We start from the raw sequence: 27,196 nt of genomic DNA, 5'->3' as shown, positions 1-27,196 counted from the left end.
TTCATGTGTTATTATCATTTCTTTGTAGTGCTCATTAACATGTTTAAAATGAGAATAGTGTTACTAGTTTGAAATGAATGAAAGTTGTGGATTGCAATACTTTGTGGATAGACTTATTATATTGACCTTTTATGGAGTATTAAATAGTTCACTTTATTTTTAGTAATTTCTTTGTTTCTAAGACCAAGTTTATCGGCGTGAGAGGTCGACCTCCACGTCACAATTTTAATTAAAAAAAAATTAATTGACACAAGAGTCTCTCTCTCTTGGACCTAGGTTCGTTTCTCTCTTCCGACCGAGAGGTCTCTCCACCTCTTTCACCACTCAGCCAATGAGATTGTGCCAAATGGCACAATTTCATTGGCTGGTAAATTGGCACAATTTCATTGGCTGGTATTATTATTTTTAATAATTCATATATCTTTAATATATTATATTAAAAATTTATAAAAATTATACCAAAATTCAGAATTTTTCCTCCTCTATAAATAGAGACCACATATGCTATAGTTTTGCACACAAAAAAATATCATCTTTTCTCCTCTTATAATCCTTATTGTTTAATAGAATTTTATATTTTTTAGTTTCTCTTGTTGCTAGCCATGGAGGATGATCAGAATAATATATTCTCCGATTCTCCAAATTTCTACCATTCCCAAAACATCAACCCTTCCCAAAATGTTAACCCTTCTCAAGATTATTTCCCTAGCTTTGATGATTTTCCTAATGATTGTAATTTATGTTTTTTATTTGTTTGTTTTTAGAATTTTTAGTTTGTCATTTATTACTTTTTTCGATAAATTTACAATAATAAGTATTTCATGTAATAATAGTATTAAAAAATAATATAAAAATAAATATATAATAGTGTGGTTGGGTGGTCATTGATAAACCATGAAAATATGTGTGGTTGGGTTGGATGAATATTAATGATGTGGAAGATTATGTGGAGGAGATAGAAATGAATTAAATATTAAAAAAATAGATGGTTGGGTTGGATTGAGGGGTTGCTGATAAACATTTTTAGTAATGAGATTTGCCACATTTTTAACTAACATACTCTTTCACTTTAATCGATGATGCATTCAAACTCGTATTATCCTAAATGTCTTTATTTTTATGCGACGGATGGAGTATTAACTAAACTGAAATATTAAATTCAGTTTGATCATAAGAATTGATCGAATTTCGTCAAAATTCAAATTTTCAATTTCGGTTGGTTTTTAAAACCAAAAAATCCATATCATATTTCATATATATATATATATATATATATATATATATAGTATAGTATAGGGGGTAGTGTTAAACTCATTTTCTCTCCTTAGATTTAAGTTCCTTCTTAATCTGGACCGTTAGATCTCATTCATCAATGGTCCAGATGATCTGCATTATTACACTATAATGGTGCATTATTAGTCGGTGTGCATTATTCAACAGAAAATCTGCATTATTACACTATAACGGTGCATTATTAGTCGGTGTGCATTATTCAACTGAAAATCTGCATTATTAAATGACACGTGGCATCAATCTAACCGTCGGATGACAAAATCGTGGGGCTGAGATCAAGAAGGAAATAGGAGAAAATATGGAAAAAGGATTTGAATACAATCCTATAGGGATGTATTCATTTCCTTTTCTCATATTTCCTCCTATTTCCTTCTTAATATCAGCCATTAGATTAAAGAAATGGACGGTCAAGATCAACATTGGGTAATTAATCCCGTGTTGCATTATTGGTCCTATTTTGTGCATTATGAGGGTACAATAGTAATCTAATAATGACTGGAACATTAATAATGAATTGTAAACCGCTACGAATAATGCACCACATGGTAACGAGTAATGGATATAATTGACTATATAATGCACAATTTGTGAACTGCAATGCATACGAACAAGATGTGCTGTGTTATGATGTTTGACACACGTTTCTTGTTTCCCCTAAGGGTTTAATAAGCTTAGGGGCTAGGGTATAATACGTACGCATTAATAACAAATTATAAAACGATACGAATAATTCACCAAATTGTCACGAGTAATGGATGTTATTAACTATATAATGCACAATATGTGAACTGCAATGCATACGAATAAGATGTACCATGTTATGATGTTTGACACACGTTTCTTGTTTCCCCTAAGGGTTTAATAAGCTTAGGGGCTAGGGTATAGTACGTAGACATTACTAACAAATTGTTGTTATTGGAATATACGTATGTGCATTATTTGGTTTAGGTAGTGCATTATGTAGCTGTTAATTGTCATTATCTCAGTATATTATGCATTATTAGAGGTATTGTGTATATGGGTTAATCAACGGATTGAAGATTACATACGTGCATTTAGTAATGTCTACGTACTATACCCTAGCCCCTAAGCTTATTAAACCCTTAGGGGAAACAAGAAACGTGTGTCAAACATCATAACACAGCACATCTTGTTCGTATGCATTGCAGTTCACAAATTGTGCATTATATAGTCAATTATATCCATTACTCGTTACCATGTGGTGCATTATTCGTAGCGGTTTACAATTCATTATTAATGTTCCAGCCATTATTAGATTACTATTGTACCCTCATAATGCACAAAATAGGACCAATAATGCAACACGGGATTAATTACCCAATGTTGATCTTGACCGTCCATTTCTCTAATCTAATGGCTGATATTAAGAAGGAAATAGGAGGAAATATGGGAAAATGAAATGAATACATCCCTATATATATATATATATATATATATATATATATATATATATATATAGGATTGTATTCAAATCATTTTCCCCTTATTAATCCAATCTCCTTTTTAATCTCAGCCCCACGATTTTGTCATCCGACGGTTAGATTGATGCCACGTGTCATTTAATAATGCAAATTTTCAGTTAAATAATGTACATCGACTAATAATGCACCATTATAGTGTAATAATGCAGATTTTCAGTTAAATAATGCACACCGACTAATAATGCACCATTATAGTGTAATAATGCACCATTATAGTGTAATAATGCAGATCATCTGGACCGTTGATAAATGAGATCTAACGGTCCAGATTAAGAATGAACTTAAATCTAAGGGGAGAAAAGGAGTTTAACACTACCCTATATATATATATATATAGTTGTGATCAATGTCGAACCAATTTTAAAGACCGAACTAGAGACCAAATCTGGGCCATTAGATATAGTTTTTTTGATGAGATGTGTTGCTGTGTAAATTTTTCTGTCTTCATTACAAGCCCATTTTACTTCATTGTATAGGTTTATTACTTACGTAATACCTTGAAACTACAACATGTTTTTACTTTCTTCCAGTAGGTTTTGAAATGATTCAACATATGTTTCATTTGAATTCATTGACCTGAGTTTTTACTTTATTTAGATTAAAAAATGCAATTTATTCAAGTGCGTTTATTACTTCATTCAGAAACGTTATTACTTCATTGGATAAGGTTTTTACTTCATTCCAGTAGGGTTTCAAATGCTTATACACATACTTCATTCCAATAATTTATTACATCATTCCACGTGTTTATTACACCATATCAGTGTCACGACCGCCTATACAAGGGGTACCACAACGCGGCGATCGTGACCGACATGCATGGATAACAAATTAAAAAGAACAACTTAATTAACTTAAGAAAGGAAAACAACTTAGTTTAAAGATTTTAAGGTTATATTTTTTTTTGAAAAGACATAAGATAAAATACTTTTAAAAAGGACAACGGGAAAAATTAGACTTAAGAAATACAACAATTAATAACTAAAGTAAAACAAACATTTAACTTAAATCTCGAAGAGTACCATTTTCAAAAGACAACGTAAACACTTGTTTAAAACTCATAACCACCATACATGTTCAAACACAAAACATAAAGGAAAGATAGAGTCTTGAGTCATAGTTCAAATTATAGCAGCGGAAAATACGGTTTAAGGAGAGTCAAGGACGACGCCTATGTATGACGACACAACGCATCCTAAGTACTTAAGCCAGCTCAACATCCACCGCAACATCTCGCTCAACCTGCACATAAGAAAATAATATGCAGGGCTGAGTACTTGTTGTACTTAATGGGCTCATGCCGAAAACATTTTAATAAGTTATGTCATCCATACCAGTGATCTCGAGTTTTATGTAGTAAGAAAATATCACGAGAAACACAAAAAAATTCAAGTCTGGCCAGACAATTTATCTCCCCACTTTTCACATCAATCCATCAATCGCAATCACAGTGCGACGAAAGTGTTGCCACATTATTCACCCACGAGACCGGCCGACTTGCAAGGACGGCTCACGATCCCACCAATGTACACAGCCCGATAGGGTTTACGGCCCTACTCGGACCCGAATTCGTTTCACAACACAGCCATATAGCCTAACGGAGTAAACTCATACGAACTAGGCATCAGGCACACAATCTCATAACAAAAACAACATGGCATGACATAACAGTTAAACCACCCTTATATCTCCACATAATATTTTTCGGAAAAGTAAAGAGGTTTGAAAAGAAAGCCCACCTCGTTCTCTTAGCAATTCACAACCGAACTTAGCAACTCTCGATCCTCGAGTTCACGACTACACAACACCCTTGTCAAAGACAACACAGTTAGCTTCCCACAACAACATATTACTATGCATGTCCTATCGATTCTCTCGTCGTTTTTCTCAAATTTCCGTCCCAACATACGTCACAAAGATGGGAGAACACATCGTAACACATTTCGATTTATCACACGTGATCACATCATTTAAACACATTCTTTGGACATACATGTATCATATAATACTTTTAAACATGAAAATAAGTGTCATTTTAACCAGGCAGAAAACTGGCAGAACTGCGCGACCGTTTTGTAAAAATCACTATAAATTCACCCGACCTCAAAAGATGCTAAATTTTGGTCACAATACAGAGGACACATTCAAGTTCATCCATGAAAACTTTCACACCGAAATCACGTCATTTAGTCAGTCATATCACATATTAAACTCTCTGGTCGGAACATACAATTTCTGACAGTATTTGCGCAGTTCATTTGAAAATTTCACCATAAATTCATCCAATGCCCAAAAAGGCTGAAAATTTAACACGACTCAGAAGACACTTCATATTTTCATATAGTTCAAGAATCATATCAATCAGAGGTCATTTGGTCAGTCAAACAGAAAACGAAACATTCATGGCGAGAACTCAAGTTTCTGGCAAATTTGCGCAGTCAACTTCAAAAATTTATTAAAAACTCATTTTTCAGTAAAAAGGGCTGAAATTCACACAAGACACAGAAAACACCTTGAAGTTTACTCAGTAAAAATTTCATAGCAAAATTCGTTCGTTTGATGGGTCGAATACAGATCATAAATCACTGGTCGTGCATCACAGATTTCTGGTTCAAGTTCGAAAATAGGGTTTTTAAAACTTCCACAACACAACCACCGATTTTTCATGCTCGAAAACACATAGTCATGCTTACACGTTCCTCATACACATATTTGCATACAAACTCATATTATTCACCAAATAATTCGATCCAACACACATGATTTCACTCAACAACGCAAAAACAACAAGTTCTTACGAAACACACTGTCCCTCACGTTAAAACTTGCGATCTATCGAACATACACCCTCTACATGCATGTAGGACTCAAGAACATGGTTAAAACGGACAGGATGAGAAAAAGTGAGCAATATACCTTCTTTGACACAAAACGAATCGGTAGAAACGATGAACGAAGCGACTCGTCGGAGATTCTCGAAAATAACTTCAACGGATTGCAAGAACAAGGGTTGGATGGGAGATTTTTGGAGATGGGAGAGTGGGAGAGATGAAGAACCGTGTGGGAGAGGGAGAGAGAGGAGTGGGCGAAATTTTTTTGAGGGAATGGGGGCTAGGGTTTGATAAATGGGTATTTATTTGCTAGGTTTAAGTCCATGAATGAATTAAATAAATAAATTGTGGAAAATTAAAATATAGGTTAATGAATAAAAATCCCACAATTATGAAGAGCCAAATTTTCGGAAATCATGGCTGAAAAATTAATAAGGAATTATTTGGTATTTACTTGGAGAGAAATAATTCCACAACTTAGGAAATAAAAATAATGGATACAAGGAAACAAATAAATTAAATCTCCAAGTAGGAAATAATAGTGTAGTGGACGAAAATTTGATGGGGAAAGCACAAGGAAATTATTTAAATCCCCAATTAAATATAATAGGATTTAAATTAGGTAATTTCTTTATAGGAAAAGGCTCCCATAAAATAGGCAACAATTGGTTAAATTCCCACAAGAAAAATACTGCATAGGGGCGTGTGATATGGGGGAAAAGTAGAAGAAAAATATTCACATCCCCAATTAATTAGACATATGAATTTATTTGAATAAAAAGGGATCCCACAAATTAGGAAACAAATAAAATATTCTCCCAAAATTTATTGGAGTGGGCCGAAAAACTAGGCTCAAATAGCCAAGGCAAAAATCCCAACTCTCTATTTATTTTGGGGTGAAGAAATAAAATATAACATGATTTAATTGGATTAAATTCAAAAAAAGAGAGTCAATAAAGCACCAATTAAATCAAATGAAAAATAATCCAATCTCCTATTGGAGATTTTCGAAACTCCCAAGGAAAAAGGGATGGAGTTCGAATTTCATGTAGTGTAATTTAGGGTCCATTGGTTTGGATTTAATTTGGAATAATGTCCCAAAATAATTAATTAAATCCACAAAAAGAAGTACTATTTCAATAATTAGGGAGGGCCGAATATTTCAATGAATTGACTTGAGAAAGAATAAATGCATGATCCTATTAATTATTTCCCCACATTGGAAATAATTATAAAAACTCAAGCTCATCATCCACATTAACCACGACAATTTATTTCACGCAAATCACTTAATCACATAGAAACAAAAGTTTCATAAATTCCAAAATTCCAATAACGTATAAAAAGAGTCACAAAAATTTGGGATGTTACAATCAGCGTTGTGGCGGTGGTGATAGATATTGTAGAGAGAAAAAACGACACGCGACGGCGAAACCGCATTTACGTACAGGAATGAAGTAAAAATCTACTGGAATGAAGTTAAATCTTCGTGACATGTTAGTATGACTTATTTACCTTCGGATGAATTAAAATAGACTCGTGATGAAGGCGAAAATAATTGATAAATTTGTGTCTCTCATCCATAAAAAACTAGATCAAAAAACCCCAATTTGGTATGGTTCGGTGGTTCGGTCTTTAAGAGTGGATTTGTGAATAATGGGACTATATATATATATATATATATATATATATATATATATATATATATATGGATGTATTCATTTCCTTTTCCTATATTTCCTCCTTTTTCCTTCTTAATATCAGCCATTAGATTAGAGAAATGGACGGTCAAGATCAACATTGGGTAATTAATCCCGTGTTGCATTATTTGTCCTATTTTGTGCATTATGAGGGTACAATAGTAATCTAATAATGGCTGGAAACCGCTACGAATAATGCACCACATGGTCACGAGTAATGCATATAATTGCCTATATAATGCACAATATGTGAACTGCAATGCATACAAACAAGATGTGTTGTGTTATGATGTTTGACACACGTTTCTTGTTTCCCCTAAGGATTTAATAAGCTTAGGGGCTAGGGTATAGTACGTAGACACGTATGTAATCTTCACATGGTAACGAGTAATGGATATATTTGACTATATAATGCACAATTTGTGAACTGCAATGCATACGAACAAGATGTGCTGTGTTATGATGTTTGACACACGTTTCTTGTTTCCCCTAAGGGTTTAATAAGCTTAGGGGCTAGGGTATAGTACGTACGCATTAATAACAAATTATAAAACGATACGAATAATTCACCAAATTGTCACGAGTAATGGATGTTATTAACTATATAATGCACAATATGTGAACTGCAATGCATACGAATAAGATGTACCATGTTATGATGTTCGACACACGTTTCTTGTTTCCCCTAAGGGTTTAATAAGCTTAGGGGCTAGGATATAGTACGTAGACATTACTAAATGCACGTATGTAATCTTCAATCCGTTGATTAACCCATATACACAATACCTCTAATAATGCATAATATACTGAGATAATGACAATTAACATCTACATAATGCACTACCTAAACCAAATAATGCACATACGTATATTCCAATAACAACAATTTGTTAGTAATGTCTACGTACTATACCCTAGCCCTAAGCTTATTAAACCCTTAGGGGAAACAAGAAACGTGTGTCAAACATCATAACATGGTACATCTTATTCGTATGCATTGCAGTTCACATATTGTGCATTATATAGTTAATAACATCCATTACTCAATTTGGTGAATTATTCGTATCGTTTTATAATTTGTTATTAATGCGTACGTACTATACCCTAGCCCCTAAGCTTATTAAACCCTTAGGGGAAACAAGAAACGTGTGTCAAACATCATAACACAGCACATCTTGTTCGTATGCATTGCAGTTCACAAATTGTGCATTATATAGTCAATTATATCCATTACTCGTTACCATGTGAAGATTACATATGTGTCTACGTACTATACCCTAGCCCCTAAGCTTATAAAACCCTTAGGGGAAACAAGAAACGTGTGTCCAAACATCATAACATAGTACATCTTATTCGTATGCATTGCAGTTCACATATTGTGCATTATATAGTCAATTATATGCATTACTCGTGACCATGTGGTGCATTATTCGCAGATACCAAAATGTGGCAGTTACTTTTCCGTCAAATGTCAATAATAACCCTGTAATGCATACAACCACCTTCTATAATGCAACACGGAACCAGTTTTATAGAATCAATATGATCCGTTGATGCCTTAGATCTAATGCGTAATATTAAGAAGGAAAAAGGATCTAAGATGTGAAAAGGAGAATAACGCTCCCATATATATATATATATATATATATATATATATATATATATATATAGGGATGTATTCATTTCTTTTTCTTATATTTCCTCCTTTTTCCTTCTTTATATCAGCCATTAGATTAGAGAAATGGACGGTCAAGATCAACATTGGGTAATTAATCCCGTGTTGCATTATTTGTCCTATTTTGTGCATTATGAGGGTACAATAGTAATCTAATAATGGCTGGAAACCGCTACGAATAATGCACCACATGGTCACGAGTAATGCACATAATTGACTATATAATTCACAATATGTGAACTGCAATGCATACGAATAAGATGTATCATGTTATGATGTTTGCACACACGTTTCTTGTTTTCCCTAAGGGTTTAATAAGCTTAGGGGCTAGGGTATAGTACGTAGACACGTATGTAATCTTCACATGGTAACGAGTAATGGATATAATTGACTATATAATGCACAATTTGTGAACTGCAATGCATACGAACAAGATGTGTTGTGTTATGATATTTGACACACGTTTCTTGTTTCCCCTAAGGGTTTAATAAGCTTAGGGGCTAGGGTATAGTACGTACGCATTAATAAAAAATTATACAACGATACGAATAATTCACCAAATTGTCACGAGTAATGGATGTTATTAACTATATAATGCACAATATGTGAACTGCAATGCATACGAATAAGATGTACCATGTTATGATGTTTGACACACGTTTCTTGTTTCCCCTAAGGGTTTAATAAGCTTAGTGGCTAGGGTATAGTACGTAGACATTACTAAATGCACGTATGTAATCTTCAATCCGTTGATTAACCCATATACACAATACCTCTAATAATGCATAATATACTGAGATAATGACAATTAACAGCTACATAATGCACTACCTAAACCAAATAATGCACATACGTATATTCCAATAACAACAATTTGTTAGTAATGTCTACGTACTATACCCTAGCCCCTAAGCTTATTAAACCCTTAGGGGAAACAAGAAACGTGTGTCAAACATCATAACATGGTACATCATATTCGTATGCATTGTAGTTCACATATTGTGCATTATATAGTTAATAACATCCATTACTCGTGACAATTTGGTGAATTATTCGTATCGTTTTATAATTTGTTATTAATGCGTACGTACTATACCCTAGCCCCTAAGCTTATTAAACCCTTAGGGGAAACAAGAAACGTGTGTCAAACATCATAACACAGTACATCTTGTTCGTATGCATTGCAATTCACAAATTGTGCATTATATAGTCAATTATATCCATTACCCGTTACCATGTGAAGATTACATACGTGTCTACGTACTATACCCTAGCCCTAAGCTTATTAAACCCTTAGTAGAAACAAGAAACGTGTGTCCAAACATCATAACATGGTACATCTTATTCGTATGTATTGCAGTTCACATATTGTGCATTATATAGTCAATTATATGCATTACTCGTGACCATGTAGTGCATTATTCGCAGATAGCAAAATGTGGCAGTTACTTTTCCGTCAAATGTCAATAATAACCCTGTAATGCATACAATCACCTTCTATAATGCAACACGGAACCAGTTTTATAGAATCAATCTGATCCGTTGATGCCTTAGATCTAACGCGTAATATTAAGAAGGAAAAAGGATCTAAGATGTGAAAAGGAGAATAACGCTCCCCTATATATATATATATATAATTGATTTAAGTATTTTTAAAGGTTGTAAGTATATATAGTAATTAAACAATCTATTTCTAGAATTATTGGAAGTATTCAGATATTCAGGATTTTATACACCTACTTCACTCAGGATACTTGATACATTTGACAGAACCAATTCATATGGTACCACTACCACATATCCAATCACAATTTAACGTTGTACTAGTAAACAACTTGATCACATTTTCCATACACAAACAATAAATAGTACTTATTGGATAAGATTGAAAAAATCCACACCACTTTTCAAATCTGCAATTCCTTCATTTTTTTGCTATGGAAGAGCAAGCCAAGAATCTCCACATAGTGATGTTTCCATGGCTAGCAATAGGCCATCTTAAGCCATTTTTCGAGCTAGCGAAATACTTAGCTCGAAAAGGCCACAAAATCACATTCATCTCGACCCCAATCAACCTTCAAAAAACAGCCAAATTGCCTCGAAATCTCTCCCACCTCATCGACCCGGTCGCCATCCCCTTTCCTCCGGTCGACCACCTCCCGCCCAACGCGGAGTCCTCCTTGGACGTGCCTCACGCCATGCGAAAGCTGCTCAAGGTGGCCTTTGATATGCTCCAGCCGAAGCTGCGTTCTTATCTCGAGAACATGAGGCCTAAGCCCGATTGGATCATCTACGACTTCGCCTCCCACTGGCTACCTCGAATCGCAGAGGAACTCGCCATCAAGAGGGCCTACTTCAGCATCTTCTGCGCCGTGTTTATGGCGTTTCTCGGGCCTCCGTCCGCGCTGTTGAGCGAGGAACACGCCAGGGTCACTGCGGAAGACTTTACAGTCGTGCCCGAGTGGCTCCCTGCCTCCTCCGGCATGGCTTTCCGCCACTATGAAATGGCTAGGTACCTCGAAAAAGGTGCAATTTACACTTTCTTGTCTCACATCGACTCCGCTTAATACCTAGCCAGAGTATACTCTCCCCTTATAAGGCCTTTTTAAGGGGACGAGGGGCTCAATTATACTACCTCCGTTCACTACCAATAATCTTAGTAGTAGACTACACAGGTTTTGAAACAAGGTAAGTAAGAGACTAAAGAGAAACTTAACCTAAAATAAAATACTGTAACTATTTTTTGTGGACGACCCAAAATTTAAAAACATGATTATTGATTGTGAAAGGAAATAGTAGTAATATTTTTATTGTGAACAGATCCCAATGAGGACGAGTACGACTCGGGCATGACGGACTGGACCCGGTTTGCCCTTACCGTTAATGGTAGCGACATAGTCATCTTCAAATCATGCGACGAGTTCGAGACGGAGTGGTTGGAAACCGTCCGCCGCCTCTACCAGAAGCCGGTCTTCGCGGTCGGGGTTCTCCCACCGGGATATGAAGAATGTGTAGACGACGATACGGAGTGGTCGAGGATCCGAGAGTTCCTCGACCTTCACAAGGAGGGCTCATTAGTGTATGTTGCATTTGGATCTGAAGTTGTACTAACATATAAAGAAACACAAGATTTGGCCCTTGGATTGGAGAAATGTGGATCACCTTTCTTTTGGGTGTTGAACAAAGGCTATGAGAAGCTTCCCGAAGGATTCGGAGACAGAGTTCGAGACCGTGGCGCCGTTTACTCGAAATGGGCGCCGCAGTTCAAGATTCTCGGCCATGTGGCAGTCGGGGGATTCTTGACGCACTGCGGATGGAGCTCGGCAGCAGAGGCACTAGGGCTCGGACGGGTGCTGATTCTGCTCCCGTTCATGAATGATCAGGGGATTAACTGTAGGCTCCTGGAGGCGAAGAAAGTGGGGATCGAAATACCAAGAAACGAGGTCGATGGAGCGTTCACAAGCGATGCGGTGGCGGAGACGGTGAGGACGGCATTGGTGGGGGAAGAGGGCAGATCAGTGAGAGAGAATGCAAGAAAGATGAAGGAATTGTTTGGGAGTGAGAGCAGAAGCAACTCTTATGTTGACACATTACTTCATCACATGATTCAGACAAATGGGTTCTGATAAAAATGCTGTTATAAATAATTGGGATATTGAATCGTTCTCAAGATTCAATTTTTCGATAAGGAGATGCATCTTGATATGTTACAATTGTCCATCATTATCTTGATTGATAATGATTAGGATGTGCTTTGATTTGTTTTTTTCAGTGTGATTTGTTTCCTTGCTAGTTTTATATTGATTTACTTTCTAAAGAAGAGATATTACATCTCAGAAAATAAATTGTTTAGGACGGTATCAACCGTCGACCTCCTCCGAGGATTGTTGTCTCGAGCCTCTTCGGAGGTTCCGGACCATATTCTCTCTTTATGCTCTGTTTTCATTAATTGTGTCAACTGTCATTTACTCTATATCAGTTTCCCCAACTACACAAATTCTCAGGTGTCACTGTGTTTATCTGGCTATCTAGTTCTAGACGTATACGAAAGAAAGATTGAGCACAACGAATCGTGTCGAGAAGGGAAACAACCAACAAGACGAACCACAACGAAACATGTTCATGGATTCACAATCACATAGACAATAGAAACTATGTAACATACAAGTGCAACCCGAGATTGAGGGAAGAAAAACGAAGCTTAAGGAAACATGTTCGTGGATTCACAAGCATGTAGGCGAAAGAAAATCCATAGCATACAAGAGCAACGAGCTCGAGATTTTCACAGACTACCTCAACTACACACAAACTTCAACAACCACCCTAAGACAGAAAGATGCACACACACACAGCAAGTTACATTTATTCTCTCAACAAGCTCAAAAACGCACAAGCTCACGAGCCATCCAACCGGCTTCACATCTTGTGAGGACCTTCCTCGGCCTTCTAGTAAACGAAAAGGTGAAAAAAACGAAGAAAACCCCCAATTAGTTCCGGATTTGTTCAAGAACATACCCAACAAGTTCTTCATCTATACACAACTGATCAAGAAAGCAACTTTAATCGACTAAGCATACAACTCTATGATCATAATGCCCTAATTGCAAAAGGTGAATTTAAACCATAATCTTTTACTTATACACATAATCAATGCCAATTTTTTTTTATAAAGACCCATTTTTTGAGGTAATAAGGTGCAAATTGACAATCAAACTACAATCTCACTTGAACAGGGCAAATCATAATTAGTATTTCCCCAAAATTTCATGTTTTTTGGTCATCAAATTATCAATAAAGAAGAAAAATAAATAAAAATTTTACCTTTTCAGACTTGTTCTTGTCAGCTCTCTCTTGCTCCCATTTCTTCTTCCTCAGCTTCTCCAACTTTTCCCTCTCCATTTTCTTCATTCACAAAATAACAAACTTTGAATACATCTTTTTTTTGGGGAAGGTATTTGGAAATATTATATTATGATTAAATAAAAAGAAAGAAGAAAACCTGAATATAAACAGTCTCCACAGCTCTTTCTTCTTCACTTAACACACGCCCTTTGCTTTCGCTGAAATAGCGAAGGCTCGACCGACCGCTGCTTTCCATTAAACGACACACTCTACTACACGAAACGACTGATCTCAGCGCCATAAACCTCAATTCTTTCCTCAACTGTGTGGGGTGAATGTATAGTTAGATAGGAACCTTCATCAAAATGAATTGTTTATTACTTTGGATAACTATCACTTCTTATTAAGAAATTGATATATTTTTGGATACTTATCACTTTTTATTTACAAAATTGACATATTTATTAGTATTATGGCCTTCATATCCAAAAAATTATATTCGTTCAGGCGTATTAGATAGTAAAAAAAATTGGTTTCGAACCTCGTTTTGAACCAGAATGATACTCCCTCCGTCCTTCAATAGCCGAGTCGTATTCCCTTTTTAGTTGTCCTGCTGTAGCGGAGTTATTTACTTTTTTAGCAAAAAGTATTTTACTCTCTCTTTATCTCTTTACCTTTTTTCTTTCTACTTTATTCTTCTTTTACTTGACTCATTTAAAATAATTTTTCTTAAATCTCATGTCGAAAAGAAATGTCTCTACTATATAGGGACGGAGGGAGTACGTGATACAGTATTAATGTGACTTGGATGGACATGTCTCATGGCGTTGATAAGCACGTTAAACTAAAGATGTTTGATACTGAAAAACTGTTCGAGTTAAAATTAAATTAAAATTAAAAATATTTTATGAGTTAAAATTAACACACACTCAATTTACTCTCAACCGCCGGTTACCCTCACCGCCCTCAGCCGCCGATCACTAGAACTGGAAGGAAATCTTCCAACTCTAAATCCTCCTTGTTCGAGTTACGCTACAAATTTCGATTTATCGCACATTTCGATTCCTAACATCCGAAAGCCGAGCTCGGCATCAACGAAGGCAGCTGTGAATTGGCATCGGGAATCGAGCAATGGCGGAAATTACTTTCCGATCCGTGCTTCTCCTCTCAGCAGTGTTTCGCGTGGTTTTGATTTTTTATGGCGAGTGGCAAGATGCTCAAATGGCAGTTAGATACACTGACATCGATTACTTCGTTTTCTCCGATGCCGCGGCGTTAATGGTTTCTGGAAAATCGCCGTATGATAGATCGACGTATCGGTACTCGCCATTGCTAGCTTTTTTTCTGATGCCTAATTCGTTTCTGCATCAGTCGTGGGGAAAATTTTTGTTTTCTGCATCAGGTGTGTTTGTATTTATGCTTCAAAGAAGCTTTTTAATTAGCTTGAACCTTTGATCACGTAATTTATGATTTGGTATGATCTCAATTTGATTCTTGTTGTACTTGAATTAGGATTTGGTGAATTTACTTCATTTAGATGTGGTTTGCTGCATAGTTTAGTTGAACTAGATGAACTTAAACCACCAAATTCGAGAGGCTAAACTAATTTCTGGATAGAGGAAGCAAACAAAAAGTTGGTTTGATCTTGTTGAACATATTTTGACATCTGAAAAATGCAGCTGAATTGATTGTGTTAAGTTATGAATTGCTTACTATGAAATCCTCGATGATGACAATGAACTATCATAACTATATTGAATTGACAGATCTACTTGTGGGGTTGCTTATCCACAGAATTCTGAAGCTAAGAGGAGTTCCTGAGAAACTGTCTACCTACTCGGCAATGGTGTGGCTTTTCAACCCGTTCACCTTCACGATTGGAACACGTGGGAACTGTGAGCCCATCGTTTGCTCCATGATTCTGTGGATTTTGATATGTCTGATGAAAGGTACAAATTCTATACTTAGCTGTGATTGCTTTCTTGTTAGTGTAAACTTATGTTTCTTAGTCTCCATATCACTTAAGTCTACCTGCAAATGGAAAATCCTAATCAGTAAATCTACTAGAATTGTTCACTGACATTTGGAGGCAGAATTGATAATGACGATAACATTAAATAACATAAATGGAAGCTGTGTACTAAATCCAGATTTTTGGTTTATGTTCTATTCACAGGTATCTTGCATTTTTGGCTAAATTGGAACAAGGCACTTGAAAATTATTATACTTTAGTAGATTAGTTTTGTTTCAAATACAGTGAGTAGGGCAATAGGACGAAATAGGCTACAGTCGTAGAGGAACTTATGTAAAACTGAATTCTTAGATATGTGAATGGAAACATTCAAATAAGTTTTTAGGTAAATTTTTCATAAGTGGAAGTTCATCATCTTGAGGAGTTAGTTAACTCGCTGCAAACAGTATCGTGTGACGGTGATGAAATACCATAATTGTTAGAAATCAAACGAGAATTTTCAACATATGCATGAAAACTACATTATGTTAGATATTTATTGTTTGTAATAGGTCTAATTGGGGTTAAAATCTAGTGGTGTAATTTGTGTGCTCTATCTAGTGGTGTAATTTGTGTGCTCTATCTATGGACTACAGACAATCTCATACAGGCTGCATTCTGGTATGGCCTCGTTGTTCACTTGAGAATATATCCCATAATTTACGCACTTCCGATCATCATACTTCTTGATCCACTGTACTTTCAACACGGTAAAAAGCCTGCCCTCGGGAAGTGGAGTTTTAGAACCTCAGAGTCGTCCCTTGACTCGAGCAACGCACAAATAACTGGTTTTTGGAACTTTTTCAGAAGCCTAATAACATGGAGACGGGTCATGTTTGGGATTCTGTCTGGAACTACTTTCCTAATCTTGACAGGATTGAGTTTCTATTTATACGGATGGGATTTCTTGCACGAGGCACTGCTATACCATCTCACACGCACAGACCCTCGCCACAACTTCTCGATTTATTTCTACCACATATACCTCCACTACGAACACGAGTTTTCCATCCTTGAAAAACTCATCTCGTTTCTTCCACAGTTCATAGTCCAGCTGATTCTAATCCTTCGCTTCGCCCCAGACTTGCCATTCTGTTTGTTTCTTCAGACAGTGGCTTTTGTAGCATTTAACAAGGTTAGTGACAATGTAATATCACTTCCCCAGCAATGTACATATAACATTGTCTAATTCTCGTCTTTCGTTACAGGTCATAACAGCACAGTACTTCGTGTGGTTCTTCTGTCTACTACCTCTAATACTTCCATGGAACAATATGAGGCTCAAATGGAGAGGTCTGGCATGCATATCTGTGTGGATTGGAGCGCAGACGCATTGGCTGATGTGGGGCTACTTGCTCGAGTTTCGAGGTAAGAACGTCTTCCTTCAGCTATGGATGGCAAGTCTACTCTTCATGGCAGCCAATACCTTTGTTATGATCAATGTTATTCGTAGCCATGTATTCTGCCCTCTGTTCAAACCATCTTCAAGCAAATCAGTGAAAGATGATTAGTAGGATTTTCTTGTACTATCTCTTGTGGAATTTTTGTTGCAACAATGATTAGATCTTAGATCTCGTTTGTGTATTTGTTTGTCATTTTTTGTTACTTTTCCTCATTACAAATTAGATTCATGTTTATTTTGATTAAATGTTTTTGGAGCACTTTATTTCAGAGTCCATTGGAATTCATTTCTATAGAAATTCGATATTTCTGATCAGTTCAAATTAAGCAAATATCCAATTCTAAATCTGTATACTCACATCTAAATAAAGCCTAAACCATTATAGTTGGAGGATTCATGTGGATCAACTAATAAAAACATAAGATTCTACCAGCAAGTAATGCAAATCATGTTCGCCCGAGGAAATCATCTCGGATGCCTGAAGAATTCAAGAACATAATCATCGGCTCAAAGGTTCGGTTTAACTGTATAAAGAAGACGTCTACTCTTCACCAAGTCCAGAAAATGGAGTCGAACCCCAAAAGCAACCCACCCTTGTTCAGTTTGCAATCTTCAGGTCAGTCGACCAAGTTCCTTGAACACTAGGATGCTTAGTCACGTGTCTCGTCTTCAGCTTCAGCACTTTCCTTCCTTGAGAATTTCTAAGCCTGCTTGCACACTGGAGCACATCCTCCGGAGTCATATTCTTCACACAGACAACGCGCTCATTTTTGTTCTCTGCGTAAATACCACATTTCGTGTTTCTGGTTAAACTCGGATAATTCATTCACATAGCAGAAGAGGGAAAACATGCGATGTTTATTAGGCACACCACAGATCACAAGCTATAAGAATCCACGAGAATGATCCCGTTTCTCATAAGAAAGTGAAAAGAGAAAACGTGGTATCCATATTAAAGGACGTATGAAAGGATTCAAAACTCTTCTATATCTTGATACATGATTTTGCTAATAAGAAATGCAAAGCAAAGAGAAGAAGCTTGAGCAAACAATAGATAACCATCAGCCACAAATCAGGAACCGGGCCAATTTCAGGTTTTCGTAACTTTCTAGACATGAAAAAGATCAACGTGACGCAAAACAACAAGGGATAAAGAGAGAGATCTTACTATAGAATCCTTTCAAAAGTGGATGGTAGCCACGATTTAGTTCCGTGACGACCTCAAGCTGAGGATTCTTCTGTATAAAAGCTGGCAGCTCAGACTCCATAAACGCCCTAAATCAGATATAGAAACGGTCAATATGAAGCTGTTTTTCCTTCCCATTTCGACTCCAAACCCAACCACTATATATGACAATGAGAAGATAACTCTTCCATAACATCTACGCACCCTTTTAACAAAAAATAATGAAGTATGTATGCTCTTTAACCATGTGTGTCGAACCATCAATGTATCCATGACATTTCTCTGTTTCTCATCACAAGTTTTAAACAAAAATGTAAGATTATAGCAAAGAGTCCTGTTGCTCTGTCGAACTCATATACATATGGAGACGGTCAGTTACTCGAGTAAAATGAAAAACCGATAAGCCTCTCACTACAAAATGGCCCTTTCCTATCATATAATCCGACATTGTAATCTATCGTTGCCGGTTCACCCACGGTCACGTTACGATAAAGTTCAATCAACAGCAACCTCATCAAACAACTCACAATACTAAAAAATGATTAAGCTTGAATAAGAGAGCTACCATGTTTTAATTAATACTATATCTATCTCCATCTATTTCACAGATTATCATCATCATATAAGCTTGTTAGATTTGGGGGTTTTTCATCGGTACTCAATTAAATAAGAAAATCATACCAAATGCATTCAAATAAAATCCCTAATCCTAATTTTTGAAAAGCAATAACAGAAAAAACAAAAAGCCCTAACTTTATTTCTCAAGAACTGCAGAAAATCACTACTGCATCCGAAATTAAACCAAAATCCCAGCGAATTGAAGTTTAAGGTCGGGAGAAATCGAAAAAAGATCGCATATAGAGTCACCTGATGCCTCTGCTACTGCCGCCCCAATCGCAGAAACTCACAACGAGCTTTTTCAGCTGCCACACACCTCTCAAAGACATTTCGTTTTGTGAAGATGAATCGATCTGTTTAGAGCTGTGGATTGAAACGCGAAAAATGAAAGTGTGGTTTTTCAAGAAAAAGCTAACTACTGAGTGAGCACACAATAGGGTTAGAATTGAACATAAATTTGTATCGACAAAACAAATTAAATTAGTATAATAAAAATAAAGTTTTAAGTTTAAGAAATACGAGTATTATTATTTATAAAAATTGTTTATAACTTAGTGGAGTAATAATTTTTAAAAACTGAGAATTTTATTATTTTGGCGTTTTTCAGATACTATTTCGAATGTTTCTGTTTCATTCAGATTTAATTATAAAAACTAGATTTCCACAAACGATTTCAATGTATTACTACTGCTTTGGATCCGGGTTGAATTTAATTTTTCTCAAAATTTGAATTACTAAATTGATTTGTATTTGATGAAAATCCGACCTCAATTCCGAATGTTCACCCCTAATAAAAAAAACTACGAAATGTGAAAATTGAGTGTGGATGTTTCGAAAAAGAGTCCCTACTTTTTTTATAGATAAATGAACACAAATTTAAAGGTCGCGCCACGGAGGATTCAAATCCGAAATCTTTGACCTCAGACATTAATCTCTCTATCGCTTGACTAACTTAAACACAAAAACAAATCTCGAGTGCGCTCTCTAGGTCGTGACTCGTGCGCGCACACAAAAAAAAAAGTCAACCTAAATAACACTTAAATCACCTTGATTAAAATTTAACCATCATAATTAATTTACTAGTTCATGAATTTAGTGCTAATTAATGGCAGTGCCATAAGCCTTAGTAAAATTTAGAATTGGACAGAGCTCGTATAAGAGATGCCTAAAAACATTTGGGCTTAAAAGGCTAATATGTTGGGCTCATTGAGTGATCGGGTTTTGGGCTTTAAAACCCATTGGACTAATTAATATTACCATAACTTGAATAAGATTCAAATCAAAATTCATACATTTACACTTTATTGTCTCAAACTTTGATTTTAGTTCAAGCCTAAAATTTGAAAAATATTCCAAGTCTTTTATTTGTTTGAAATTATTTCATCTCACCACCTACATGAATATAGTGAACAAAAATGGCTTAGACAAATTCCTTATCACAAATTCACATAATAATATTTTTTATTTGATGGAATAGCATTGATAGCTTATACCAAAGACAACTAAATCACCAAAAGAATTGTTAGCAATTAATAGTTACAAAGGGCCCTGAATTGCATGAACAGATATAACGGAGAGAGAAAGTAGGAAGTTAAGTGTCTATCATATATTAACACATTGCCTCTTTATTGCATCTAACAACAAAAGGTAGATACAAGCATTCAACTTTCAACCAACTATACATCACTACCTCACATGGTGTTGATCTCATATTTTATTATAGAAATAAGTGAGTTCTTATTTGTGTTTTATTTTTCAAATGACAGATATTGGGAAAATTGAGAGGAATTTATTTGGCTTTATTTAAATTTTTCAAGGCTATAAACGATGTTATTTAGTCATCCGCATGGTCACATTAATATTCATACATATCACCAAAATTTTGCATTTGCGCCTTTTCAACGTCGCAATTTCTTGGTAAAAAATCATTGTGTGGTAATTGCAATTTTCTGAAATTTCGTGATTTGTCATTCAAATTTTGAAAAGTGCATAACTAGATCAGAATTTAGTAAACTTCATGATTTTACGGACATTATTATATAGGCAAACATGATCTATATTCACTAGTTTTCATTAGTTATACACAATCGTATATTCATCAAAAAAATTTGTGACGAAGAATGCGACAAATAATTACATAATACAGTATATATAAAAAAAAGTAAAAGTGACAATAAATATATAAGAGATACTAGCATTTCAACTCGAGAAATTCGAAGTATGGATTTAAAAAGGAAATAATTTGATTGAAGGGTGTTGAAGCTCCCCACGCACGTTGGAAGTTAGAAAAGACAAATTAAGATTTTAGGGGAAAGGACAAATAAGAATATAAATCTTAAGGGAAGGGACAAATAAAGAATATATTCACAAAGTTATTTGAATTAATAGTATGATTTATTTTCTTGAGTTAGTTCAACGTTTCCATTAGTGAGAATAGTATATACTATGTACGTTAACCGATCTTTAAGAGTTAATCATCAAACGTTTTGTGGAACCGTTGCGGTTCACTTTTATTCTTCGTCTACCATCAACTATCAGTGATGACTTCTGCACCACCCCTCCCTTCTAACCTCGACGATGACATTATTGACTTTCCAAGGGTTGGAAAATTTTATTAAATTCGGTCTTTAAGACATTATCATCAAAAAAAATTGGATTGCAGTTCAGTTTTATTCGTTGTCCACCATCCACTACCAGTGACGGCCACTGCACCACCACCACCTCTGCCTTCCTTATAGCTCTATACATGACAACCATGGGAAACCATAAATTGAATGGCCTACCACTTCCTAGGCTATGTCCTTTTTCCCTTTGTCCCACCTATCTCTCACATTTTATCCACCCCCACCCCTATTAATATCCCCAACTTCTTACAAATAAAAACCCACTAAATTAATTCTCCAACATACATAATACTCACATGACACTAAAAGCCACAATGTCAAAGAAAATGAAAATCCTCCCTTCCATTTTCAAGAGCAACCAACCATGGCAATGGCCCTCCCCATGCCACCACCCCAAAACCCTCTCCTTCCGCCTCCCCGATGACGCCTCCGCGCCCTCGGCTGCCAGGCTGTCGGAGCGGCTGTTCTTCGAGCCAGAGGAGACGAGCTCCATCGTGAGACGACGACAGGCTTCGTCCCCGTTCAAGGGCAGCGTGGCGATGGCGCTCGAGTCGGACGACCCGTACGTCGATTTTAAGAGGTCGATGGAGGAGATGGTGGAGAGCCGGGGATTGTTCGATGATTGGGATTGTTTGGAGGAGCTGCTGTCGTGGTATTTGAGGATGAATCGGAAGATGAATCATGGGTTCATTGTTGGTGCGTTTGTGGATTTGTTAGTGGCTTTTGCAGCAAAGACGAAGACACAGACGTGTGATGCAGTACTGTCAGGTGAGACAAGTACTGTGTACTCGTCTGCGTCTTCGTCTTTCTCTTCTCTCTCTCCTCATGACCACCAGTTGTAGTGGTAGTGAGGAGAGAAGGATCTTGTTTTATTTGCATGGTTTCATGTGTGGTCGATTGATCGATGCCTTTTTTGTATAGTGTATTTTGAATGTATTATGAAATCTTATCTCTTTTTCTTTCTCTCTCCTGTGTAGAGAAAATGGAATGGCAATTAATTTTGGATGTTTTAAGTAGTTTATTAGGTGATGTTATTGATTTCTTGTTGTTATATATTCTTCATCGACAACAAATAGTCTTATTAATAGACGATATAGTTTCAATACAAAATAGGTCAATTAGAAAAGATATAAAGAGAAACAACGACTCGTCTTAAATATATTCTTCTCCGACTAATAATAGTCATAAATATATGCTTCTTACTAGTTTTTTTATTATTTCATGGGATGTTAAATTAGTAAAGTGTCTTTGGAAGAAACAAATGGATGGCTCATTCTATGATTCTCATATATTTTTATTCGTTATATATTACTAACATTGATAAAATAAAATAAAAAAGCAATAGTTGATATCTTTTTCCTCTTTGTGTATGGACAAAATTATGCAGTGTCACAAATCAAGGGAAAAAGTGATATTCAAAGCGCTTTGGTTTTGGGGAAATTATTTTAGTGATTTTTGTACATAATCAAGACACCCATTTTAACACATTTGCACATGCAAATAATTCAAATAACCAGAAATAATAATAAATTAAACGCAACAACCTTGCAAGATTCACGTCTTTATTAACACAATAATAAAAGTTTCTTTATGTGAGTTTTGTTTTTAAGTGTATGTGTACATAATTTAAAACTCTTTTTAATCAATTTGATATTTTAATGAGCAATAATTAACTCATGATAGATCATTAGATCTTACTAAAGAAACTTAAGATTGAGAACTTACTCCTTTTTATGAACAAGGGAAAAAGATAATTAAAGTTTCTAGCTTAGGTTGTATTAATGTTTTGTTTGGTTTTAATAAGAGAAAATTGCGAAAAGTATATTAAAGAAAGAAAAGCCCATACCTTTCCCCTTTAAAGCAAAAAAAATGCCCTTAGGGACAAAAGGTGATTCGCTCACCCCAGGCGCCCCCATAACCCGGCCCGACATCGCTATGGAGGGGTTCAAACACGGTACCTCAGCGGCCCATTAGGTGGGAGGAACTTACACTGGTAACCAACACACAAGGAGCCACCACAGTGGTGAAACTCCCACACTGCGGCTGCCAGCATTCGATCCTGTCTGCTTATGGACAATCTACCACCCAGGAACCAACTGAGTTAAGCCCGTGCGGGTAGCAAAAAAAAAAAATGCCCTGTTTCTAAGGATAGAAGGGTACATCCATTTTGTCATTTTCTTCTTAGCATGCTTGTGGACCTATATTATACTATAGGAGAATGATCAAATAATTTTTCATATACTATCATTTTTATATTTGAAAAGATCGACTCTTAGTTTTTCAAAAAGATGGGTTCCTAATATTTCACTTATATATATTATTCATATGCCATGTATAGATATATAACTCATTAATGTGTTAGCGGCAAACTTGTTTTTTCGATGCAAGAAACATAGTCGCTTAAGCTATGAATTGATGAGGTAGAATGTCCAATTCAAACACAAAAATAAAAATAACAACTACACAACTATCAAATAATAAATGCAAGGACGAAATAAAAGGAAAATCCAACCAAAAGACACTTAAAATGAGAAGTTCAACCCTAATATGAGACACTTTGAGCTGACTCCAAAAATATCTACGTGAATTTGAAATTATTTTAGTTTAATTATAAATCTCAGTGGCGAAGTTAGACATTTCTGATTGCTCAATCAAATAGTTATCTGAATCAGTCAGCAAAACCGAATATCATATCCACAAAGACTATAAGCGAAAAAATGATAACTAATTAAATTTAACACGTGTCTATCGTCCAAGCCAAAGAAAACTCCTCAAATTATTACAAATAAATTAATAACTACCAAAATCACCCAGCTAAAAATTCCAATTGTTAGCCACAACTTGGATATTCTAATTGTTATAATAAAATTGTGCATCATACAATTTGTGATGTATTGCGTCACATTTGTTGTCTTTCCCTTCTTAGTAATATTGTGAATTAAGGAATTAGGCATATGTCGTTGGATATGGCAGATGCTACGGTTGGGCGTAGTTAGGTGGTCCAAATACTTAGGTATTTCATTAATGCATATAGACATATTATTTTGGTATGTTGGGGAACTTGTTACACAAATTAGTTATTTGCTGCCCATTTATAATGATTTGGCGACACGTCAAATCCACGGCCGAGTGCTATTACGAATAGTTGGGGTTCAAGCAATCTCAAAACGTAAAATTTGAAATATACAAAATATATCAGTGTAACAATATTATTTTAGTATGACATCTCTTGGGGCGTGTCTCAAGAACAAAATCCTCTTGGATTTGTTTGCTAAAGCCCGTTGTTAACACAGCACACAAAGCTCACATACTCTTTTGGAATTCACACACACTCAGTTATGAACTTACGCACATAGAGACACACACTAATCTTGATGAAGACAGAGAGGTTTCTTGGAGAAAATAAATTCTCTTTTATTGATTGACTCACTACTCTGGTTACAAGTAAAAAACCGAGCTATATATGAAGCTCATACAATTTGGTAACTGCTACTAACAGAAAAAGAATCAAGAAACAAGAATTAAGAACTAGAGCTAATAACTGCTCTTTCCTAACAGAATAACTAACTTCCTAACGGCTAGTTTTCTATTTCTCTGAATGTTAGTACCAAGGATCTTCTTTACCTCACCCAGATCCTTAATTTCAAAGCTAGATTTTAAATCTGCCTTGACTTTCTGTATCTCAGCCATAGATGGTCCAGCAAGGAGCATATCATCTACATAAAGCAGTAGATAGGCTACTGGAGTGTTGCATTTCTTCTTTATGTAGATGTAATCATCAAACTTAGATCGTAGAAAACCAATCTTCACCATCTGCTCATCAAATTTTCCATTCCACTGTCTCTCTAGGACTTTGTTTTAGTCCATAAAGGCTCCTTTTCAGTAAGCAAACCTTGTTTTCATCTCCAACGTTCACACATTCCTCAGGCTGATCCATGAAAATAGTTTCCTCAAGATCACCATTGAGAAAAGCTGTCTTAACATCAAGCTGATGCAATTCCCAATCCAATTGATTCACCATAGCAAGAAAAATTCTGATAGAAGTGTGCTTCACAACAGGAGCAAACACCTCATTGAAGTCCACACCTTCTTACTGTGTAAACCCTCTAGCCACCAAACGAGCTTTGAACTTTATTCTATCTTTATCAGTAGTTTCAACCTTTTTCTTGAACAACCATTTGCAGCTTACTAATCTCATTTCCTTCCCATCTGATTTCAACTGAGATTTGTCCACCAAAATCCAAGTGTTATTCTTGAGTAAAGACTCAATTTCATAATTCATAGCTTCTATCCACCTTTCTATGTCCTTACTTCTCATAGCTTCCTTATAAGTAAGAGGATCAGTGGGCGCAATATTTTCAGCAGCACATAGAGCATAATAAACCTCATTAGAGAATTTCTGAGGTCTCACATTTCTTCTACCTTTATCTCTAGCAATCTGATACTCTCTGGTAGTGTCAGATGTGCCTCCACCTTGACTAGAAGCACCTTCATTTTCAGCCTCTGACTCACTCTCAGAATCACTAACTCCACCTACACCTTGGCCACCTGACTGCACCTTAAAGAAGTCATTGTCTGCTTCATCACGAATAACATCCTTTCTCTAATAGGACATTTGAGTTTCAGTGAACACCATATCCCTGCTAATGATCACCTTCTGATTACTAGGCTCAAGCACCAGAGCCTATACCTTTTAACATCCCTTTGATAGCCAAGCATAATACATTTCAAAGCCCTAGCTTCAAGCTTACTTTGTCTAACATGTGCATATTTTGCACACCCAAACATCTTGTACATTGAATAATCACTATGAGCTCCATACCACATATAATCTGGAGTTTCTGACTTTAGAGCTGTAGCAGGGCACTTGTTGATTAGATAGGCAGCAGTATACACAGCCTCTCCCCAGAACTTGCTGCTCAAACCAGAGCTTAGAAGTAGGCATCTCACCCTTTCCAGAATAGTTTTGTTCATCCTCTCTGCAACCCCATTTTGTTGAGGGTTGCAAGGGACTGTCCTATGCCTCTTCATGCCCTTCTCTTTGCAAAACATATCAAACTCAGTAGAAAGATATTCCAGGCCATTATTAGTCCTAAGTCATTTCACACTCATGTCTTTTCTCTAACTCTACCTTCTTGCACTACATTTTAAACTTTGCAAATGTTTCTGACTTCTCTCTCAGAATATAGACCCACAACTTTCTAGTATAATCATCAATAATAGACAAACAGTACCTTCCTCCACCAACAGAATTAATATGAGAAGGACCCCATAGATCACTGTGTATGTAGTCAAGATGGGCTGTAGATGAGTGTATACCTGTAGGATATAGGGCTTTCTTTGCTTTCCCCAGAATGCATTGCTCACATGGATCTAACTTGCTGCTGACATCTCCAGGGTTAAACCCTTTTTACTAGTTCTTTCATGCTGCCCTCAGCTGGGTGGCCTAAACTCAAGTGCCACAGCTTCATATTTTCAGTAGATATGGAGTAGCTTTCTCCATCAACAGCT

General features: G+C 36.0%; 5 protein-coding genes across 6 annotated transcripts; 3 read left to right on the top strand and 2 right to left on the bottom strand.

The window, feature by feature from the left end:
* Nucleotides 1–10,911: 10,911 nt before the first annotated feature.
* LOC121761174 (UDP-glycosyltransferase 91C1-like) lies at nucleotides 10,912–12,980 on the top strand. Its single transcript, XM_042156777.1, has 2 exons — nucleotides 10,912–11,527; nucleotides 11,822–12,980. The coding sequence occupies exons 1-2, from the start codon at nucleotides 10,939–10,941 to the stop codon at nucleotides 12,625–12,627; spliced, it is 1,395 nt and encodes a 464-aa protein (XP_042012711.1). The 5' UTR covers nucleotides 10,912–10,938; the 3' UTR covers nucleotides 12,628–12,980.
* Nucleotides 12,981–13,202: 222 nt separating this feature from the next.
* LOC121761131 (uncharacterized protein At2g27730, mitochondrial-like) lies at nucleotides 13,203–14,239 on the bottom strand. Of its 2 annotated transcripts, none has more exons than XM_042156731.1 (3): nucleotides 14,001–14,239; nucleotides 13,823–13,903; nucleotides 13,203–13,444 (listed from the first exon to the last, which is right to left on the bottom strand). In XM_042156731.1, the coding sequence occupies exons 1-3, from the start codon at nucleotides 14,142–14,144 to the stop codon at nucleotides 13,418–13,420; spliced, it is 252 nt and encodes an 83-aa protein (XP_042012665.1). In that variant the 5' UTR covers nucleotides 14,145–14,239; the 3' UTR covers nucleotides 13,203–13,417. The 2 variants fall into 2 exon arrangements, with proteins under 2 accessions (XP_042012665.1, XP_042012664.1); XM_042156730.1 differs by having other exon boundaries at nucleotides 13,203–13,447; nucleotides 14,001–14,235.
* A 483-nt stretch (nucleotides 14,240–14,722) lies between these two features.
* LOC121759906 (GPI mannosyltransferase 1-like) lies at nucleotides 14,723–17,516 on the top strand. Its single transcript, XM_042155479.1, has 4 exons — nucleotides 14,723–15,245; nucleotides 15,610–15,792; nucleotides 16,452–16,990; nucleotides 17,064–17,516. Exons 1-4 carry the CDS (start codon nucleotides 14,975–14,977, stop codon nucleotides 17,364–17,366), a joined length of 1,296 nt encoding a protein of 431 aa, XP_042011413.1. The 5' UTR covers nucleotides 14,723–14,974; the 3' UTR covers nucleotides 17,367–17,516.
* A 140-nt stretch (nucleotides 17,517–17,656) lies between these two features.
* On the bottom strand, nucleotides 17,657–19,504 carry LOC121759908 (54S ribosomal protein L51, mitochondrial-like). The gene is made up of 3 exons (XM_042155481.1): nucleotides 19,311–19,504; nucleotides 18,426–18,532; nucleotides 17,657–18,034 (listed from the first exon to the last, which is right to left on the bottom strand). Exons 1-3 carry the CDS (start codon nucleotides 19,388–19,390, stop codon nucleotides 17,856–17,858), a joined length of 366 nt encoding a protein of 121 aa, XP_042011415.1. The 5' UTR covers nucleotides 19,391–19,504; the 3' UTR covers nucleotides 17,657–17,855.
* Nucleotides 19,505–21,856: 2,352 nt separating this feature from the next.
* Nucleotides 21,857–22,648, top strand: LOC121759907 (transcription repressor OFP15-like). Its single transcript, XM_042155480.1, has one exon. The coding sequence runs from the start codon at nucleotides 21,982–21,984 to the stop codon at nucleotides 22,525–22,527; it is 546 nt and encodes a 181-aa protein (XP_042011414.1). The 5' UTR covers nucleotides 21,857–21,981; the 3' UTR covers nucleotides 22,528–22,648.
* Nucleotides 22,649–27,196: the final 4,548 nt, after the last annotated feature.

This window comes from Salvia splendens, chromosome 13, assembly GCF_004379255.2.
Source record: "Salvia splendens isolate huo1 chromosome 13, SspV2, whole genome shotgun sequence".
In the NCBI taxonomy this organism is placed as follows: Eukaryota; Viridiplantae; Streptophyta; class Magnoliopsida; order Lamiales; family Lamiaceae; genus Salvia; species Salvia splendens.
The sequence above is the reverse complement of the archived record's forward strand: the minus strand, read 5'-3'. Positions and strand labels throughout refer to the sequence as shown.